The sequence below is a fragment of the Micromesistius poutassou genome (genome assembly GCF_964030765.1).
Source record: "Micromesistius poutassou genome assembly, chromosome: 6".
Classification (NCBI taxonomy): Eukaryota; Metazoa; Chordata; class Actinopteri; order Gadiformes; family Gadidae; genus Micromesistius; species Micromesistius poutassou.
In genome coordinates, this window is record NC_140276.1 from 9,023,818 (window position 1) to 9,045,731 (window position 21,914).

At 44.1% G+C, this 21,914-nt stretch overlaps 2 protein-coding genes across 2 annotated transcripts in view; both read right to left on the minus strand.

Moving 5' to 3' along the window:
- Window positions 1-10,022, minus strand: part of rab28 (RAB28, member RAS oncogene family) — a 21,055-nt gene extending 11,033 nt beyond the window's left edge. Inside the window, 4 exon segments of the mRNA XM_084469010.1 lie at window positions 266-395; window positions 1,878-1,966; window positions 5,214-5,310; window positions 9,679-10,022. Coding sequence (XP_084325136.1) covers window positions 266-395; window positions 1,878-1,966; window positions 5,214-5,310; window positions 9,679-9,753 — 391 coding nt within the window. The 5' untranslated portion in view covers window positions 9,754-10,022.
- Window positions 10,023-15,476: 5,454 nt separating this feature from the next.
- nkx3-2 (NK3 homeobox 2) lies at window positions 15,477-16,737 on the minus strand (the record flags this gene model as incomplete). Its single annotated transcript, XM_084469009.1, has 2 exons — window positions 15,477-15,916; window positions 16,323-16,737. The coding sequence occupies 2 exons, from the start codon at window positions 16,735-16,737 to the stop codon at window positions 15,477-15,479; spliced, it is 855 nt and encodes a 284-aa protein (XP_084325135.1).
- Window positions 16,738-21,914: the final 5,177 nt, after the last annotated feature.

Sequence of the window (21,914 nt, forward strand, 5' to 3'; positions counted from 1 at the left end):
CCTCAGGGCTCTAGTCAAATACATTCCCTACATATGTGCAATATAACCAAGAAAACCATTGAATAAATAGAAAAAATATATATTCTGCAACTGAGTGAGCTGTGTGTGTGTGTGTGTGTGTGTGTGTGTGTGTGTGTGTGTGTGTGTGTGTGTGTGTGTGTGTGTGTGTGTGTGTGTGTGTGTGTGTGTGTGTGTGTGTGTGTGTGTGTGTGTGTGTGTGTGTGTGTGTGTGTGTGTGCGCGTGCGTGTGCGTGCGTGTGCCTACTCTTGTTGCCGACCAGGCAGACGAGGGGCTGGACTGGGGCCTCCTCGTTGCTCTTCTTCAACATGCTGAACCAGTCCTCCAGGTTCTCAAAGCTCTGGTAGTTGGTGATGTCATACACCAGCAGGACACCCTGGGGGCACAGAGAGGCGTTACAAACAAAACCATCCATTCACACACAGAGGAGAGTCCCTAAGGGTTCTATGATGACACACGTGGACCAGAAGCAGAACACACAAGCAATCAGTAGGTGGCGCTGCCCCTCTTCTGGGGAGCGCACACACACACACACACACACACACACACACACACACACACACACACACACACACACACACACACACACACACACACACACACACACACACACACACAGCTGAAATCCCTCTTCCACTACTACAGTCTGGAAAGGCCATTGTGCAGCTAGTTTGAATTTCCAACTGTGCCTAACCAAACAAAGCAAACATTAAACTGCAGTGCTGTTTTGGTCTGTGTGTTTGTTGTAGATACAAGGTGGTAGTCTGCTATTAGACAGTGTTTTCTGCTCCATACTTATGTCATACCTGGAGGTAACCTCTTCAGCATCAGAGCCTTCCTACCGTGAGTCCTCTTTGAAACACACACACACACACACACACACACACACACACACACACACACACACACACACACACACACACACACACACACACACACACACACACACACACACACACACACACACACACACACACACACACACAATAACAGACCCGATCCATCATTGTTTATCCTTCAATGGGGATGTCTAACACACACACACGTCCTTTATCTGAATCCTGTATTAAAGCCACCGTGTTGTGTTTTCAGAGCTCACGGCTCTCGGTAACACGCCAAACAGATCGACACAAAGATCCTCACAAAGCCACGCCTGCCCCCGCGCCGGTGGCTGTGACGGAGGCCCTGTGGCCCCCCGCCGTGGCCCCCCCCCCGTGGCCCTCATGCGTTAGGGTCTCCATCAGACTGTATGTAATAACAGAGTTCATTATATTTACCAAAGCCAATTCAACAATAGGCGATGATCGGATTAGTGATGCAGGCAGCAGATGGTGTAATGACAAATAGTGTCTTACTCCGGAGGCAAACGTGTGTGTGTGTGTGTGTGTGTGTGTGTGTGTGTGTGTGTGTGTGTGTGTGTGTGTGTGTGTGTGTGTGTGTGTGTGTGTGTGTATTCATGTACGTGGATGGTGTGGTGTGTGTATAGTCATGTACGTGTGTGTGTGTGTGTATAGTCATGTACGTGTGTGTGTGCGGTGTGTGTATAGTCGTGTGTGTGTGTGTGCGGTGTGTGTATAGTCGTGTGTGTGTGTGTGCGGTGTGTGTATAGTCGTGTGTGTGTGTGTGTGTGTGTGTGTGTGTGTGTGTGTGTGTGTGTGTGTGTGTGTGTGTGTGTGTGTGTGTGTATATTCATGTACGTGGATGGTGTGGTGTGTGTATAGTCATGTACGTGTGTGTGTGTGTGGTGTGTGTGTATAGTCATGTACGTGTGTGTGTGCGGTGTGTGTATAGTCGTGTGTGTGTGTGTGTGTGGTGTGGTGTGTGTATAGTCGTGTGTGTGTGTGGTGTGTGTCCGTACGTGAGCACCGTATACGTATTTATCCAGCATCTTCCCTCCCAGCGACTGGCCTCCGATGTCCCACACCTGCAGGGTGACGTTCACGTTGCCTGCAGAGAGAGAGAAAAAATAAACTCAGAGTCAACGCAGTCATCAAAGTGAATTAAGTAGACCTTACAGAATTACACATCGCCTTTCTTCCCCTTTAGTGGTCCTTTTCCTAACGTTGTGTATGTGTGTGCGTTACAAGCCCGGCGTTTCCTAATCAACTAATGCTTGATTGTGGTGCCATTCGTCACAATGTCGGCTGCGGCTTTCAGACACGCGGCTCATTACTTCTGCAGGAGGAACTCAAGCGTCCGGAGAAAGTGAGCCTGTGATCTGGGCGAAGGGACCTCCATGAGGACCTCACTGAGGACCTCACTGAGGACCTCACTGAGGACCTCCGTGAGGACCACGCGTATTGGAAACAATAAATCACAGATTAATCTTTCATGCCGACCGCTCCCGTCTGGCAGTACACCCGTGCCTCGAGTCCAAGAATATCCCGCCGGGGAGACTTGAGAGAGGGGGTGAGGGGGGTGAGGCGGGAGGGTGAGGCGGGCGGGGGGGTGGATAGGTATGCTCACCCTCTAATTTAAACGTTTGCAATAGGACCACAAAGAAGAAAAGAAAAAAAAGAAGAAAAAACACGCTTATTAGCCTGGGAAGAGCCGTAAGAACCGTTTTCCTGCCAAGCTGAGGAAAGTGAGGAGAATTATGTGCTGTTAAGGAAAATAGCAATAATTAAAACAGAAAATATCGGGAAAAGAGGTCGCCTGTCCCGATTCTGTGGAAAGACCGGGTTTAAAGTTAGAGTTTAAGTGAGAGTGCAAGAGAGAGGGGGAAGAAAGACAGAAAGACAGAGAGAAAGGCACAAAATGCCCTAATAAATATCTCCTTCCTCTGGAAAAAAGAAAGGGTGGAAACGACGAAAAGAAAAGAGGAAAGAATGAGGGTGACGAGAGAAGGAGAGAGAGAGGGGCGAAGAGATGGAGAGAGAAGGACGGAGAGAGAGAGAGAGAGAGAGAGAGAGAGAGAGAGAGAGAGAGAGAAAAGGAGGGAGGAAGAGGAGGTGGAGAGTCAGTGAGGATGGAGAGAGAAAGAGGAGGGAGAGAGAAGGAGGTTGGAGGGAGAGAGAGAGAGAGCAGGGGAGAGAGAGTGCGGAGCGGCCAGTGCAGGCCTCTGCCGCCCGGTGCGGTGGGGGCCCGGTGCAGTGGGGGCCCCGGCTGGAGGCTGGGGGGCCCGGTGCGGTGGGGGCCCGGTGCGGTGGGGGCCCGGTGCGGTGGGGGCCCCGGCTGGAGGCTGGGGGGCCCGGTGCGGTGGGGGCCCAGTGCGGTGGGGGCCCCGGCTGGAGGCTGGGGGGCCCGGGGCAGCAGTGTGGACTATGGACACGGATGGTCTGCGTGGGCCCTGGAGTGAGACCTCTCCGGGGCCCAGAGGGGCGGGGCCCAGAGGGGCGGGGCCCAGAGGGGTGGGGCCCAGAGGCACTTCACAGTGGCTACCTCCAGACTACACAGTGTCAGGGTGAAGCCACACCGCGGCCCGCCTCTCCCTCTCTCGCTCTCACTCCTGAAATTATAAACTTAGAGCCGGTGCCACAGTGGGTCACAGGGTCAACACACACACACACACACACACACACACACCCCTCCTCTCACCATAAGAGGGACGTATCAGAGGTTATCATCATGGACTAAAGGAAAGGGGCGGATCAAACACGCTCCCAGGAAGTCAACAACCCGAACCGTGACCTCTGGCAGACACATCTGGACGGGCTATTGTTCTGAACACACACACACACACACACACACACACACACACACACACACACACACACACACACACACACACACACACACACACACACACACACACACACACACACACACACACACACACACACACAAGGCTGGTGTTGGTATGCCTTGCCTCTCCCCTTGTACATTAAGTTTGACAAGCCAGGCCTTCATGGTGCGAGGCAGCGGAGGGGGGGGGGGGGGGGGGGGGGGGGTAGGCTGGCTATAGGCTACAGCAGGCCGTCGCGGTGAGGCTCGTATGGCCCCACAGAGACCCACACAACCTCTCTCATATGAGAGGGAGCCGGGGTCCCGCTGGATGAGCCCGGACCACCCGGCTAGCAGAGTCCCTCTTCTTCATCAGCTCATCAACAGCCCATTCCCTACAAAATGGACCATTTAACAACCCCTCCCTCCCCTCCTTCCCCCACTCACCCACCCGCCCCGCTGGAGCAACAACCATTCAGAGGTGGGCTGATTGTAAAAGAATAATAATAACAACAATAACAGACATTACACCTTCACGTGCCAAAGATAAGCAAACACATCTTAGAAACCCCCAAAAATGCACAAGCTCTGCTATTAAACAATATTCCTTTAGCATTTTTCCCCCTTCATTAAAAGTAAAGGTCTGTACAGTCAGCCGTTGTCTTTGGGCTGCACCACCGCAACATTTTTGCAGATCTCATAAGGCCCGAAGGCTGAAACTGAAACAAAGTCAAAACAGAATACCTCGGCCAACTCGCGAATCAGCATAACCTTTACTTTTTTAGCACTTAATTTGCCCTTTTGCTTAATGGTGTTTTATTAGTAATAGAAGAATGAAGGCACTTTGCGAATTTCTGTAGCTTACACTTTTTGGCACCGTTGTAGAAGGGACCATTTTTTTAAGCTACATGAAAATCCCTAATTTTCTTACAGTATAGGAAGTCCAAAGGCGAGTGGTTTGTACTAAATATAGCATTAGTCAATAAACATTTATTTTACAGATCTAAAAAGGGAGGGGGGGGATACAGAGCTTGACTTTATGTCCGTGGGCTGAACATAAATAAATACCTGCCGTGTACGTTTTATGTGGTCCAAAGGTCAGTGGATCCATGATATGAATATAAAAACACTGAAAATCCCCGGGCTCATGACCACAAGACTGTAGGAGCGTGACATGCTGTCGTTTGGACATAAGATGTCCATTGGATGGGGGAAAGACCAGTATTATTTGCAGGGTATTATTTGCTCTGGAGTAAAGACGGTTTTAGTGTGAGCCTCTGAGATCTGACAGACCTGTACACAGGTGACAACCATTTCTACTACATATTCAAAGGTCTTGATTGTACCTGAGGAACCACATCTCTCAGTTCAGCAAAATGCATGAAATAGCAAAACATGGCTAGATTATCAGATGGCTGACTTTAAAACAAACCATAAAATCAAACAAAGCATATATGTTCTAATATATTAGAAATGCAATCCTCCAGTTAGCATAATCATTATTCTGAAGCATTTGGATGCACCGTCTCACCTGGAAGAGTTATTCTCTTGAGAAAAAAGTCCAGGCCAATGGTCTGTTTGTACTGCTTCCCAAACGCCTCCTGAGCAAACCTGGTGGCCAGGGATGTCTGAGAGAGAGACAGACAGAGACACAGACAGAGAGACAGAGACACAGAGAGAGACAGAGACACAGAGAGACCGAGACAGAGACAGAGAGACACAGACAGAGAGAGACAGAGACACAAACACAGACACAGACAGAGAGACAGAGACAGAGACACACACACAAATTTGTATCAATTCCAAAATGCAATTCCTAATCATTTTATTCTGCTGGAATAATTTCAGTAATAGGTAGGATGACTTATTTTTCAGATAAATGCATTAACAACAAATAAAAACATATATTCTGAGAAATTGCTTGAGCTTCATTATAAACTTCATCAAACCATTCTCCATTAAAAACTATCATTGGCCGATTCCATATTGGGCTCTGAAACTGCCGCTGTATTACGATCTCAAAAGAAGCAGATGGGCCGAGCGTGGCCCGATGTCCTTCTGTCTAAAGAACCCCGTGGAAGGAAAACACACTGCACCGCCCAATGAGAATAACATGCGCCCGGATTCGTCATGTCTCCAGACTGCAGACGCAGTAATTGCGACGGATTACGACGACTCCATCACTGCCATGTCGCTGTTATGTTTTGGGAGCAGGAGGAGGGAGGAGGGTTTTTTTAGGGCCCCTCGCTGGGAGCCATGGGAATCCACTGTACCGACTGACAGAGCAGGTATAATTCATGTTGACAGATGAGGATGACTGGGTGTCTTCTCCTTCTATCTTTAGAGCAGCACGCTTCCATAAACAACCGCAGAGAACGGCGGCGACTAGGCCGGGCCTCACCAGACGGACAGTTTCACTGCTTTCAACGTGCGACTTGGCGCTCACTTTTATCCAGAAGGAGATCGAGCAGCAGAACGTTTCAGAGTCCACAGAGGGACCACTCCGGGCTTGTCGGCCAATGATCCGCCTCGCAGGACATGAGAGGGATCCAGCTATAACCGGAAGGGTCGGATTTAATGCAATAAACATTCAGTGTTTGTATGCCTGTTAGTTACATAGTGTACAAGGTAAAACAACAAACATGGAAGCACAATAATACAATCTACTGTAGACGGTTGAATTTAGCCAGACGCTTTTTGAATCAAGTGTCAGGATAAGAAACGCATTTCTTGTGCCATTTTGACAACGTCGCACAATTGTATGCAGACTTTAACAAAAGAAGTTAACAAATGATGGAGACAAAAGGACAACGCCCCAGACGTATTGCTGTGTCTGGGAATCCAGCCTTAGAAGTGCAGTACTAAAGGCCTCCACCTGATGCTCTTTGAAGTATGACAACAGCGTAAGGTTATAGACTGAACCGTGTGCAGGGTGCGCATCGCACGCTCGGCCCTGGAGGGGAGTGACGCAACAAGGGGGAGGGGGAGGGCTGAAATCGTCCATTTAAGTAGCCCTAACAATCAGCGACAACACAGGGGTAACCAGCACGGACAGCAGAAATTCATTCCACATGCTGCTGCTGGCCTCGCCGGCCATTTGTCTTGGCATTCCAGTAGCTTGGCTCTCCTCGCCTCTCCCCAGCCGTACAATTGGAACTCAGCAGTGAATGTAAAAGCTGGCGTAATCCCGACACTCCAGCGGAGGACAGCATAGGGTCACAAATGATACCAGTGCCGGGAAATGGGAGTGGGAGTGTGGGGGGAGGAGGTGGGGGGGTGCGACGCCAGGGGAAAAAGCATACTGTATCCGCCCTGGGGTGGAGCGTTCTCACATTGGGTTCAAACGTTTCTATTTTGATTCTTTGCCATAAGCGACAGGTTAGGGCATCACCACTGTGCCCCAACTGAGACAGCAATGAGATGAGGTCCCCTGAAGTGCAAGGAGGAAGGGTACGGGAACACCGTAGTTCAAAGAACCAGCCGCCATCGTTTTCTCTTGTTGTGAGGGAACAGAGACTTTTTTCAGAAACAAAACAGTGTTTTGTTTCTGTTTTGTTACAAAACAGACTGTTTTCAGAAACAAAACAGTCACTGACCTTAAGCCCATGTTTGAAAAATAGATCTTTGTGCAGGCTTAGGCCCGACGCCTCCAGAGCCATAAGCTCTTACTGCCATACTGTGGACCACCGAATAAAAAAACACCCCGCCAAGGTGGACAAGCCTTCACACATCCGTCTAGATTTCTGAATGGGCAACTACCCATGAGCAAAAATACCAGCAGAGACCGAGTCCAAGAAAAACTGATCCGATTGCAATTTGCTGAGCAAATTGACATTAATAGGGGGGGAATAGCAGTCAAGATGTCAGTCACTGGTGGTAGCTCAGAATGGGGTCAGGGCTCCCGGTTCTCTGGCCAGAACAGACAAGCAGGTAAGTCATTGAGACAGTGACGAGCTGACACCTGGCAGCCTCGCGTTGAGGAGGGTTATTAATGTAGCAGATCAACTGGGAACTGAGTGGTGTGTGTTCTATACACCCAGCGCCCCCCCTACCCTAAAGAAAATCTCAACTTTCCAGAATGAGAACATTCATTTTTCACTGATGCCTGCGTTCTCCCTGAGGAAGGGGAGATGAGCTTGGAGAAGGGAGCAGAAAAAAAAAACACTTTGGCACCATTTTTTTTTAATAGTGTATCCAGATACTTCCGATAATAAAAGGTAATGGCATCCTTCTTCCCATCATTGTTTTGTTGCTCGTTACACTCATTTTCATTAATAAATGTGTGAGGCCAGGGCCGTGCGGGGCTTAAGTTAACCTAGCATCTGTCCATTCTGCAATGCTTGGCTGTTGTATGAGACGGCACTCTTGACCAAATAAACACAATCATAGTAAGTTGTCAAAAGATGTCCAATGTGTTGCAGAACATCTCAAACGTGAACTTGTATAAAGACGAGTGCCTGATGCCGTGGTGAGAGGCCTCTGACCCTGAGACCAGAGGACCAACCAGGGAGCTGCTACACCCGTTATATTGGTGTCCACTTCGGCAGAGGGGTGACCCCCTAAAGCTCTCTCTGCATGCATCGCGGTATGAACACGCATCATGAAGAGAGGAACAGAGCTAATGTGTAGAGAGAATATTTGGAGGATAATCTCCTTTTTCCAATATCCCACTTTACGAGGAGAGGTCTTGTCACATAGCCTAACTCTTTTCCCACTTGTGATGTCACATAGCCTAACTCTTTTCCCACTTGTGATTCCTACTCTAACTATAGAAGACGCCATATGTTGTTTTCCGATGGGGTCCAGCTTCAGGAGTTTCCCCAGAGGTTCCCCAGTACATAATAGACACAAGCTACACGAGCCGCGCAGAGCTAACTCTGGCTGTGTTTCCTCTTTCTTTGCTTTTTTCATCACTTCTCATAATATGTACTATGTGTTGTTAAGAGAATTTGCTCAAACTTTTAATACACAGCTTAGGCCAACAACCAACCAAAATTTATTATTTTGCAGTTTGTTTGTTTTTAGGAAGGCCTATTAAATAACAATTCTTTAATTTTGTTATTTAAAATTGACTTTTATAAAAAAGTCTGATTCTACATCTTGTAATGTTATGGTGCCCTTGTTATCAATTATAGGGTTGTCAATATGTAAACATGCCAGTTGGTGACCATGTGGCTAATATTTGTTATCTGGTTGGTGGATCAAGTTCAAACAGCACAGCAGTGTACTAAAAAGAAATGCACAAATAATTATGAATGATTAATAAATCTACTGTTCCCTACTCAAAATAAAATACAATTTTAGTCATTCGAGTCTACATTTTAGAGTATGTTTAAATGTGTGATATAATGCCATAATAATACTGTATTAACACTTTGGTAATACCAACACATAATCACCATTATACCCTCAATGACTCTTGCCTGGGTTAGTCTAATAAGCGTATCTAAAAATGTATACGTATTGTTTTCCCAGCCACAAGGTAGATTTAATACCCTTCACCATCAACGGGGCAAATGTAAAAAAATATCCCCGCTATGATTAAAAAATAAATAAATAAATAAAACTGTCCATCTGATCACCAAAATATAGGCAAGGTGTGTGCCGTGATATTCCCACATGTGATATACTACAGATGCTGCATTCCCATTCTGAACACTTGCTTTCTAAACATACAGGCCTTAGTGTATGGACGGACCGACAACATGCGATCCACTCATGCACGAAGATCAACATAGCCCATCATGATCACGCATGTAAACACGTCCGTGTCAATTCCTTACCAAGGACACATCCATGTCGCTATCGCCACCATAATGTGCTCCTGTTGACTCCGCGGAGGAGGATAGCGCTAGCAGGGTAGCCATGGCGACCGAGACATCACAACAACACGCTATGAATGCAGTGTGTACGCGATGTGTACAACAACAGTGTAACACTATTCATTAGCAACACTCGCAGCAGGGGGCTTAATGTGGTGACACACGGTGCCTTACCTTTCCCGATGCACCGTCTCCGATCACCACAAACTTCAGTTGTCGGTCTTGACTTTCTTCTTCAGAGTCCGACATGTCGAAAACAATAACTTGCAATAGTAGACTATTGGTGTGGACAAATAAAACAAATTAATTAAAACCAAGAAGTCGCTGGTGGTTGATTTTATCTAGTTGACCAAGTGTATTAAAGATTCGCTTTGGAGCAGACTGGCCGCCATTTTGACTGTGCTGGCTCCAACCACTATCGGCCGTCGGAGAGCGTTCCTATATTACTCTTTATATTTATATGTGTGCTGTTCCCAAGTGTTACTCGAAAAAACAGACATTTTGATTTGCTCGTTAATTTTTTGTTTGCATTTTCATTCGCCCGTTTGCTCTTTTCAAGAATAAATCCGCAGTCGGCAAATAAGTCCTGTGTGGATGCGTCCGCGGTGTGACGCGGTCTGGTCGCCATGGCAGCGGGGTCAAAGTTGACTGAAGGAGGGACGCAGAGCTGCATGGCTTTATTATATATATATTTATATATTATTATATGTTTCTTCATCCACTAACACATTTAATCCTTTTTTTTTTTTTTTTTTACAAAACACGTGTTTAAGATATTTATTGTATCGTTATAACAATATAGGCATATATAATACATAAAATATAGCCTAATCACACATTCATACATGACCGTGAACACGCAGACGCACGCACGCGCGCGCGAGCGCACACACACACACACACACACACACACACACACACACACACACACACACACACACACACACACACACACGCACACACTCGGGTGTGTGTGTCACTCAGGGTTGGTCAGTTTTACCTAATTATAACCTTTGACCTACAGCCAAATTCAACACATCTTAAAGGTTAATTGTGCTGAAATTAATTAATTTGTTATCTGGTTGATTCACTTATTCATTCAGAGGCATAAATACATACATCCGGTAAATCATATTTCTGGATGTAGATCTTTGTGTTTTTATGTGTTATTATGCATTGAGGTGCAACATGGGCCTACAAACGGAGGGGAGAACTTAGTTAAATGGCCATTGATAATAATTTAGGTTTTAGAAGATTGAACTATAGCCTTGCGCATGATAAAAACTATTCCGAAAAGAGTTATGAATATACATACTAAAAGAATAACAAAAATCGAAAGGTTTGTTCCATCTTATGGCTAACATTTGAATCAACACATATAGGACTATATACACACACATATATATATATATATATAGGCCACATGTTTTTTGGTGTTACGGTATTGGGCCTACAATAATAATAATAATATAATTATCGGGCCTTATATTATTAATAAAAGGGTAGGCTTACATTTTATATGAAGTGCTTTTCATGGCACATGAAAACACTTTCCATTGTGATATAATTCTGGGAGGCTAGCATCCCGCTGCACGTTCTGCATTAATCAGGCTACAAAACTTGAGAATTATTATTGTAAATTAAAAATCACATATAAACCAGGAATATAGGACAGAGTAAACATTTTATCCCGTTGGCATCCAAGTATTTTCTTTATATAAGCTACACTATCATTTTAAAAACGAAAAAACGTGACAGAAGAACTTCAGACAAACTAAAATTGGAACAGAATAAGCATTCATCGTCGTTTTTGTCTTTCAAACTCGGTATATTGAAATGGACACAAATACCCTATGAGGGGGGAGAAGAATCCGCACCTGGGCCGCTTTAAGGTGAGGATGAATGCCCGGTTTCGATTTTCCAGAATGCACATGAGGGTGTGATGGACAGCTTCCCAACTAGTTCGAAAATAAATTGCGTGACTAACATGCTGTAAACCTTGTTTGTACCACGTAGGCATTGTGACAAGACAACCTCAAATTGGTGTTATCTTATAGGCTATTCGACTCTTTGATTAGCAGCATCCCCTATATGTCAAATGTGCTGTTGTTTTTATATTATATTATTTATATTCAACATCTTCAACGAACCAGGAAAAAATATATGTGTAGGCCTTTACTTAAAAAGATACTTAAGAAGATAGCATGTTGGAAATTCGGGAATAACAAATACAATTGCATTAAATGTAAAGGTTAAATGTGCTACCTACAATATCACGTTATTCAATATAAATTAAAAAGCTAAATCAGAGCAAAGGCTGAGCTATCGTTTGAAACGAAATCTCGAGCGAAGCATCAGACCATATGGATTTTATTTTCGTTTCGACATACATAACTTACAGCCTTCGTTCCTTTAAATGAAAATTCATAGAATAACTCTTTACTCTGACACTGGGAGTCGATCCCTGCTTGTTGGCTGTCCAGGCGTGTTGATTGTTTTTAAAAATGTTATATAATATTTTGGTTTCATAAATATTGTTGTAATATATATGTATATGTATTTATTGCATATGTTATATTGTGCCATGGCTATGTGGTGTTGGTTTAGGAAGAATCATGCTTTAAAACATTTTTTTAATCTATATTCGTTACCTTATTTATACGAAAAAGTTGGCGTGGTAGGCTAAAATGTATTCTAATAGAAATTCTAACTGGCCTATTCACGATCATGATGGGCTACTTTCTTCATTTAGCGAAGCGTCCAACGTGTACAAGGAGGATACAGTGAAATATCGAGTCCACTCGAGTGTGGATTTGGTAAGCTCGGCAGGAGCTGTTGTTCCCTGAACCAGAACGCATCATGGATCCTCTAAAGTTGTTATTTCTGGAGCCATCTGTCTGGTTTTTACACCGTGCATAAGGCTTGGACTGCAGCAAAGTAACAACTTCAACTAGTCTTTCGTGCATGTGCGTCAGCAATCTGTGGAGGCTGGAGATTTGTTTTCATTGCTGTACGTCAACTCAAACTGATTATTGAGTCCATGATCTATAGTAGTAAAAAAAAGCCTATAAAGGAAAATAACATGTGGTATTAAATGGCAATTTTGTATCATTAATACTGTAACGTGATCTAGAACAACAACTGGAACATGTCTTTGCAGAGAAAATAGCAAATTTTCATGATTATGTCTCATTAAAATTGTCACTTGTATTCAATTGATCTGTCCTTGACATCCATGATTAGTTTATTATTGTGCGCGTGTCTGTGTGTGTGTGTGTGTGTGTGTGTGTGTGTGTGTGTGTGTGTGTGTGTGTGTGTGTGTGTGTGTGTGTGTGTGTGTGTGTGTGTGTGTGTGTGTGTGCGTGCGTGCGTGTGTGTGTGTGTGTGTGTGTGTGTGTGTGTGTGTGTGTGTGTGTGTGTGTGTGTGTGTGTGTACACACAAAGATGGTGAAAACTGAATAATAGGGAAAGCGAATAACATATTGTTGCCTATAGTTACTATTGCATATACAACATCCGTATTTACAGTAGGCCTCCTATATATTTGATTACATATATATAGGCCTAATGATTATGATATATGATATATATATATATACATATATATATATATATATATATATATAGGCCTATATGCTGGCTTATTTGGAATGAGTATTTCTGAATCTTTTACACCATCCATGCATTTATTTTCTCCAAAAATGATATTCAAATAAAACCAATGTATAGTTGAACAAGGTACAATGCATGTCAACGGGTGTTTGCATTTCAAAGATCACAGGTCGGAAGGAAAACAACCGCTACATGTCTCCCCCTCTATATCAGATATCTCATGCAGGTAAGAACGGGACGCCACGTCGCCTGCTCATGGACGGTCTAGCGTTCAATTCCCCTATAGGTTCTCTCGGAGCTCCAGGGCTGAGAATCAAGGACATCAGTGTCCCATAATCGAAGGAGGATTCTCGGGTAAGGTCGTACCTGCATGAGGGGATTTAGCGCAAAAGGTTCCGTTCGTCATCCATGGCCAAACGTCTGGTCCATTCTACGAAGATGGCCCACTGATCAGCAAAAACGAAGAGCCAGTCAATCCAGAAATTCAAAACGATTTTATCGGTGCGTCTTGCACATGTGTTCACTGGTTGCTTTCCAGGGACGGGGTTTGTATGGTGCAAAAAATAAATATTATGATTAAAAATTGTGTCCGGTCTAACAATGTTTAAAGGGCCGGGGGCATTTTTTGTCGAAGGGTCCCCAGATGGGGGTATAGTAGGCCTAGTAGTAGTAATAGTAGTAGTAGTAGTAGTAGTAGTAGTAGTAGTAGTAGCCTAGTAGTAGCAGGCCTATTAGCAGTAGTAGTAGTAGTAGTAGTAGTAGTAGTAGTAGCCTAGTAGTAGTAGGCCTAGTAGTAGTAGTGTTGAACCATCTGTGCCTGAGAGCGACACATCCAAAGTCACATCCGTCGTATCTCGACGCTGATCGGTTATAAGTGTTTAGTCTTGAACTTGGTTGTTGACTCAACCGTTTGTTTTGACCTGCGCGCCGTCTCTTGTTCCTGAATCCACGGTGGGTTGACTCATTTTGCACAAGGCTCAAGCGTGACTAGTTGTTCTTCCCACTTATGGGTTAGCCGAACACCTACACCACTTTGAATACAAAGAGTTTTACTAATTAATATAAATTAAATGGTTTGGTGTTCAATATACACACATCGTCAAGCGAACCAAAGGCAGATGCATCGTGACATGTTGTCTCGTTGACCCTCAGATCGTCCTCTCCCTGTGTAGACGTGCCCGTCACTTCACCCTGTCCCCGGATCACACAGCAATGAATCATCGTGTTTGACAGGAGTGTTTGAAGAATAGCTCATACTGGCCATGATGACAACTTCACTGCTAGGGCCACAGTGCATCAGATCTGCTGCTGATTTCAAATTGTATTTAAGGTAGCCTAAATTCTGCCAGAATTTGTTTTACCCACACAGGTTATTTCAATATAATGGTTTGCATTAATCGTATGATAATGTGGCCACGATTTCTTAGCGTATTCACACTTTTATGCTCATACTTAATATATCCCACGCAAAATAAATGTATACGATATCCTAACAAACACAGCAATGTTCCCTCTTATTGTGTAGGCCTACACGTGGACACGGACCAAACTCAATGTATTGTGTTATAGCATATTCGGATGTCTACCTTGTTGATATAGCGCCACAAACTAACACTATACGACCAGTCGTCATCCATAAAGCGAAAAAAAATAAAACTTTTAGAATTGCTAAATCGAAAGCAGCCAATATTTAAAACCGTAATTAGGCTGGCTCATATATTTTATATATTCATATAGGCCTAAATAGATGGGGCCAATTTTTTTGAAATTGTCAATAAAACATACATAATGCCATTCCAATTAAAACAAATAATGGTATGCCTATGAAATATTAGTTTTCCTCTAAATAACAAAATAAAACATATAGGCCACTCGACAGCAGATATATCTCTTAATAATGAAAGCTTCTCCGGTCGCAGACACGATACAACAAACATTTCGTCTTTCTTTCTTTTAATGTTTGATAGGCCTACTGTACATGCCCACACTATATGCTCAAAAGTGCTGAAATATTTTAGTTATTACAAACACAACAAAGATAAAAACGTAACACAATTAGCCATTTGAAGGGCCAATAGAAACAGTCTATTTCCAATCATTGCAGAGGTAGGAACACGCGCGTACAATAGAGGACAGAACATTCTGCAACAACCATCAAATGTGATATCTTCAGTCGTACACAACAACAACAACAACAACAACAACAACAACAACAACAAAACACGGTGAGGCAGTTCGGTTGGTGACTCTGAGCTGATAAGTCCATTCAGACACTCGTTTCCCTCAAGGAGTTTTTCAATGTTTTTTCCTTTGGTTTCCAGGGAGAAAATAAATATGCAGGAGGGGCCCCTGTGGGGGGCTCACGGGTTCCCAGCGCACGCGGAGAGCGTCCAGGCGGGAAGGCAGTACGCGCCGTAGGGGTAATAATAGGACGGCTGCAGGGCGAGCAGCGGGGGCCGCAGCAGGTCTCCCGGGCTGTATTGTCTCTGGTCGTCCCGGACTAACACCTTCACCGCCACTTTCTTCGCCGTAGGGGCCGACGCCATTAAATCGGCGGCCATCTGACGACGCTTCGTCTTGTAGCGGCGGTTCTGGAACCAGATCTTGACCTGGGTCTCGGTGAGCTTGAGGGAGGCGGCCAGGTCGGCCCTCTCGGGCCCCGAGAGGTAGCGCTGGTGGTTGAAGCGGCGCTCGAGCTCGAAGACCTGCGCGTGGGAGAAGGCGGCTCGCGAGCGCTTCTTCCTCTGCTTGGGCTGGTCGGCGCTTTCATCGCTTCCCGCCTCGTCAAGGTTGTTGGAATCTGGATGGAAAATATGCATTTTTATAGATTTTTATTTTTATTTTTCCAATTTAGTAAATACTACATTTTCTGGGTCATTCTTAAATGTAATGAAAAGGACAGCAATACACATAGCGGTAGATATGTCTCATGGACATTTCGCCATTACTCAATATTAAATATCAACATGTAGGTCTAATGACAACACACCACTCAACATGAATTCCACATTTCAAAGGTCTGGCCCTAAGGATCCATGCCTTAATAATCTGAAACGCAGCCCGCATCAAACCGGCCATTAATTATACACCACGCTGACCATGGGCAATTTGTTACCATTAAACGTGTAGGCCTACAACGAGATGAATAAATTAAAATGTGCACACACTCACACACTCACGCAATGTTTTTTTGTTAGTTTCCTCACCCGAGACACCGGGCTCACAGTCACTGAGTCCCTTGGCGTTCTCCACGGCGGTGGACTCCTGGTCCGTCTCCTCCTGCAGGCTCTCCTCCAGGTGGTCCTCCAGGTGGTTCTCCAGGTGGTCCTCCAGGTGGTCCAAGGCGGGGTCCGTCTCGGTCTTACACACCACCGCCTTACCGTCGTTATCGTCGCTCAGACCCGAGTCGGAGTCGTAACTCTTGTTGTCGCCCGGCTCGCTACTCGGTCTGCACGCCGAGGGAAAGTCCGCAGAACCGCTGTTCATTTCCCCGAATATTTTCCAACAGGACGTCTTGGCGAAACACATATCCAAATCGGGTAAATGTCCACGAGTGTCCTCTTTTTTATTCAAAATGGCTTGGATGGAGAACGGCATCAATGAATTGCTACGCACGGCCATCTTTCAAAACCCCTTTAAGTTGGTCTTCAGGGAGTAACTGGTGTCCGCTAAACCCCGTCAGATCATCCACATTGTGTTTCCCTCGAAGCTGTTCTTCCACCTCAGGCTGCTCATTGCTTTCCTCCCGGAGAAGCGACGGAAAGTTTCTGCATATCCAAAAGGACGATGTTCCTCCTCCGCATAACTCTTCCATCAGCGCGGGTTCGATTCTCTTTCCAGCCCTTTTTTACAAACGTCCACGATCCACCCTCACCTGTGACTGACAGGGAGCCCTCCGCGCGTCCTATTGGCTGGGGGTGGAGGAAAGCAGCGCGGTGATTGGCCGCTGTTAACGACGTCCCACTCTTGGCGTGTCAGGACAATAAATGTCTCTTTTTTTTTTCTTCGAGCTTAACCCTTTATCGCCCAAATAACTTGGATCGTCTATTCTGTCTATGTGTAAAGTGAACTCTATTTATTTTTTTCAATTAAGGTTATATTTATGGACACAATGCATACCATTGGAGATCAGTGTGTAGCAGAGCTATTTTCAAACAACACGTTGGTGAACCAGGGCTTTATTCCCGCCGTGCGACCACTCGCGTGTCGTCAGGTAAGCTGTGCGTAAAAAGCTTTAAAGATAGCAAACGTGCTGTCCTGTTCCGTGTTGACAACCACAGACAAGTGGTGGACGTGGACTTTTCAAACGCAAGAAATATGAATGGTCTTCCGTCCCTTATAATAATCATCGGCCGCCACTGATTTGAGTTGATGGTTGGTGACCTTTGTCAAATGTCATTTTATACTATAGGCCTATCCCCTGGATGTTATATCGGTGTGTGTGATACGAATAACCTTAGTAGGCCTAGGCTACTTAATAATTATGACTGCATATAAACACGATGCGGAATGGGCAAAGGGAAACCATTTATTTGAATTTCCAAGTCCACTTGTTTGATGTTTACTCCAAACGCGCACACTGTTTCAGTTTGGCCTTTAAACTTCCATATTTTACTAAAAATAAAACTGGACGCTTGATTTGAAAGAATTAATTACAAGGAAGGGCTACAATTAATTAGGCCTATCATTATCAACTGAAATTATATACAATATACATTTGAATGCAACACTAATATCCACATCAACAACCACATTTCTGTAAGGGAAATTACCCTTAAAAAAAGGCGCACAAGACATTGAGCAATTTGGATTGTTTTAATATAAAATCCAGATTAATTATAATCAATACCAATTATAATAATAATAATTATAATAGTTAGAATTAGTAGGCCTAGGCCTATTATTATAATGCCTCTAGAAACGTAGTCATTCTTTGTTCTGTTGGTTTAGTAAATAATGGAAGATAGAGATAGTCAAAAATAGTCAGCGTTCATAGTCAAAGCATTAGATTAAGCCTACTCAATTCATTACATTTGTATTACATTAACTCAATAGAGATAGGTTCACCCCAATCCCTAAAGTGGCTCTTCATGTAAGGTCTAAGTCTGGTCTTTACTCGTGAATACTAAGACTGTAAAAATATATGAAAGTCATTATTTTTATGCATGCCGTGTTAATATTAATGTTGAATTTTTTTTCTGAGAAAGATAGACTAATATTTGCTCATGTCTCAGAATCTAAAGACAGAAACATGTGTTCTGTTATCTTCAGGATAATGAAGAATAACCACATTATATAATTATATACATTATATAGCCTAATGGATTCTCTTATTTATCTCTACTGAAAATTACACAGTACCCGGTCCGAGTCTTGTTAAGGCTTTTGTTTTACATTATGTGATATTTTATTTTTCATTTTGACTTATTATTATCAGCATTAGAATAAGCTGATATGTAATGCGTATGTCATAGGCCTTCCATCTAGTGGCTGTTCGAAGAACCACGTGGCCGTTGACTTTTGACATATTCTGCCCTTAATGTAAATAATTGAGACAGGACAGTGGTTAGGATTAAGTAAATAAACCATACAAAGAAAATGAATGGGGAGTTATTTTCTTTCATTGATGGCTCACAGGGGATGTCCTGGCCTTTTCCTACATTGTCGTTTTGGTATAGTTTTCAAGAAAAAGAAGAAGAAAACTTCCATGGCCAATCACATCCACAACCAAAACCTACCTCGGTCATCGAGGACAATCCATCCGAAGCTAAATATTGTCATTGTCTGCATTTCTGGGGGCCTTTAGAGGGGAATAACCACTGCATGCAAAACACAAACCACAGACTTCTGGATATTTTCTCACCCAGGCCCTATATCGAAAGGTCCTTCAATTCAATTTAATAGCACATATTTCGTTTCCAAAACATTCAGAAACAGACGTATCGGGTCTGTTTTTAACACCTTTATCAATGATGTTTATTGAGGTTTCTACTGCGCCCCATAATTTCATGTAATACTAGATAATAATCGGAGTCTAGGATGGGCTACTCTACCATAAGAATTCACCAATTCAATTCAGAATGCGTGGCACTACGACGGGTCCTATTAATGTGACGTCAAGCAGAACCCCAAAACAGGGCCCGGTTATACGCAGACACAGGGAGGCTACTCAGATTTAACCGCTTCACTCACTGCAAGTGGAAACCGTTTGGATAAATACGAACTATCATTGCTTGTAGGCCTATCGACCTGTGCAATGGCATTCTACATTTATTAAATAAATAAGTGAAATATAATAGCTTATGTATAGGCTTTCCATGTCTTATTGCATTCCATTAGTACATATGTATCGGCAAACATCCAACTTAACAATATGGTTGCAAATTTCAATAAAAATCAACATATATAATTATCTGAACATTCAGTTGTCAACTTCTCGTTTGATGCCAAACAGTGCGATTTCATAATAATCTTGCAGGGTGAGTATTTCAGTAGGCTATGTTGATAACATACATTCTAAAATCGGACACAATGAAAGGAAAAAATAAAAAAGGTTTTATAACAAATCTTCTGTGTAGAATCAAGATCAACCTAATTCATTTTATTTTCGGCCGCTTTAGCGGCTAAGGTCACCCTCTGCTGGTGGACAAAATAACTGTTCCGACACACGCAAGGTGCGTTCGGCCCTTATCGCAGAGGTCTCTTGACACATAACCGGTGACTATTCAATCGTGTAAAAATGTAGGTCTATAGAAACTGGATTTTACATGACAACATTAAATAATATTCTCGGTTTCAGTGTCTTTACATCGCGCACCTGCAGTGCGCACAGAGCTCAAACTCACACCGTCCGTGAGTAAACGTTAAATGACCAACAGCAACACGGGTTGGTTGGCCCTTAACCGAACCTGAAGCCCTCTTTCGGCTCCCTGCGACCTCATGCCTTGACGGCGCTGCTGAGAGCAGCTATAGGTCTAACAGAGCCACCGTCACCATGGTAACATCCCTGTTTCACCTCTTCTCGCCGCCGTGTTTATGACAGGTCTTGAACCTTGGCGCGCTGGTATGAGCACCAGGAGGCTCGCGGCATGCTCTTCTCTCTCCCCCCACCACCCCACCCAACACCCCCACCACCACCCCTATAGTGCTCTAGGACTCACTGCCAAATTGTGTTCAGATGGAGAAATACAGGAGAGGGCATTGCCAAGAGTCATTTCGCAATAAATGTTTCCCCACCGAAAGTGTGGTCTGGGTTTCTCCCTATCAGCTGCAGCGTGATAGCACTAATCAACCACAACCCTGGAGCGTGGAGCTGGGGGTGATTTAAGTGCTCTTAGCTGCTGAAGTAACCCCCCCCCCCCCCCCCCCCCTTTGCTAAGGAAGAAAAGTTATCCTAGCATGAGATGAACCACGAAAAAGAAAGAGAGAGAGAGACAGAGAGAGAGAGAGAGACAGAGAGAGAGAGAGAGAGAGAGACAGAGACAGAGACAGAGAGAGAGGCACAGAGAGAGAGAGAGAGGCAGAGGAGAGAGACACAGAGGGAGAGGGAGAGAGACACACAGAGAGACAGAGGGAGAGAGACAGAGAGGGAGAGACAGGACATTGGAAGATCCATCCTCTTCTTGGAAGCTGTTCAAAATGTCTTAGCATTGGAAGCCCATGAGCAAGACCGGATTGTGTGTGTGTGTGTGTGTGTGTGTGTGTGTGTGTGTGTGTGTGTGTGTGTGTGTGTGTGTGTGTGTGTGTGTGTGTGTGTGTGTGTGTGTGCTTGCCTGCATGTTGGCCTTCATTTGTGTGCACATGTGCATGTGTATGTATATGCATGTATGCGTGTCTGCAAGATTGTGTGCACATGTGTTATGCATGCATGTGTTCATACACATTTACATGTGTAAAGCCCATGGTTACAGTCCAATTTATTTGATAGATGGATAGAGAGACACAGGTAGATAGATAGAGGCAGATGTATACAGCTATGAGCTAGATAGACAAAGTTAGAGAGATGGATAGTATGTTTGCTCATCGGCTCCTGAAAAATGACCTCTTCTGGAACGCCGGCATGCGATGGCTAATGCATTTGTTGCTCAAGCACATCATAAAAGCTTTCCCCCATTCTCCACAAACTTCAGCTCTCTGAACTTCAGCTCTGAGTGTTCTGTGATTAATGCTGTCCCTCGAGGGCATGGATGAAAACGTCAGACAACCATCCGGGTTTAGTATCATGTCAGATGTTAAATGCCGACACGCTTGAAGACACACGTTAACCACGCTATTGTGCTTCTGAAAACTATTTAGGAGTGTTCTGAGGTTCTGTCTGACCTTCTGTGGTTGAACTCCTCCGACTGGGAGTTGGACGCCACATGGCTGTTTTCTACTCTGCTCTATTTCTATTCTGCTCTGTTTCCTACTCTGCTCATGTATTGATGAGTTCGTTTCCAGGTTGTAAAAAAACAACAAAAAAAATTAAGGGACGTCATTAAATCATTTAATACTGTGCTTCTTTTCTCCACCATTTCTGTTATCAATCCAACTTGTGCACCTCCCAAAAAATGTTATACACTATGGATGTTATGTTATAAAACGTTATTTTGATGATGCATTCGAAGATACTTTTCAATATAAGTATAGGAATATGGCTTCCCATCTCTTTGTCGTTATGGATAGGTGGATATAGACAGACAATCTTAAAGATTTAGGTCTTCTGTATTTTTCTTTTCACTGCAATTTCCCATACAGTACACCAAATTATATTCAACTCGTCTCTGCCACAGAATAATTTTAATACTGCGAAAGAAAAA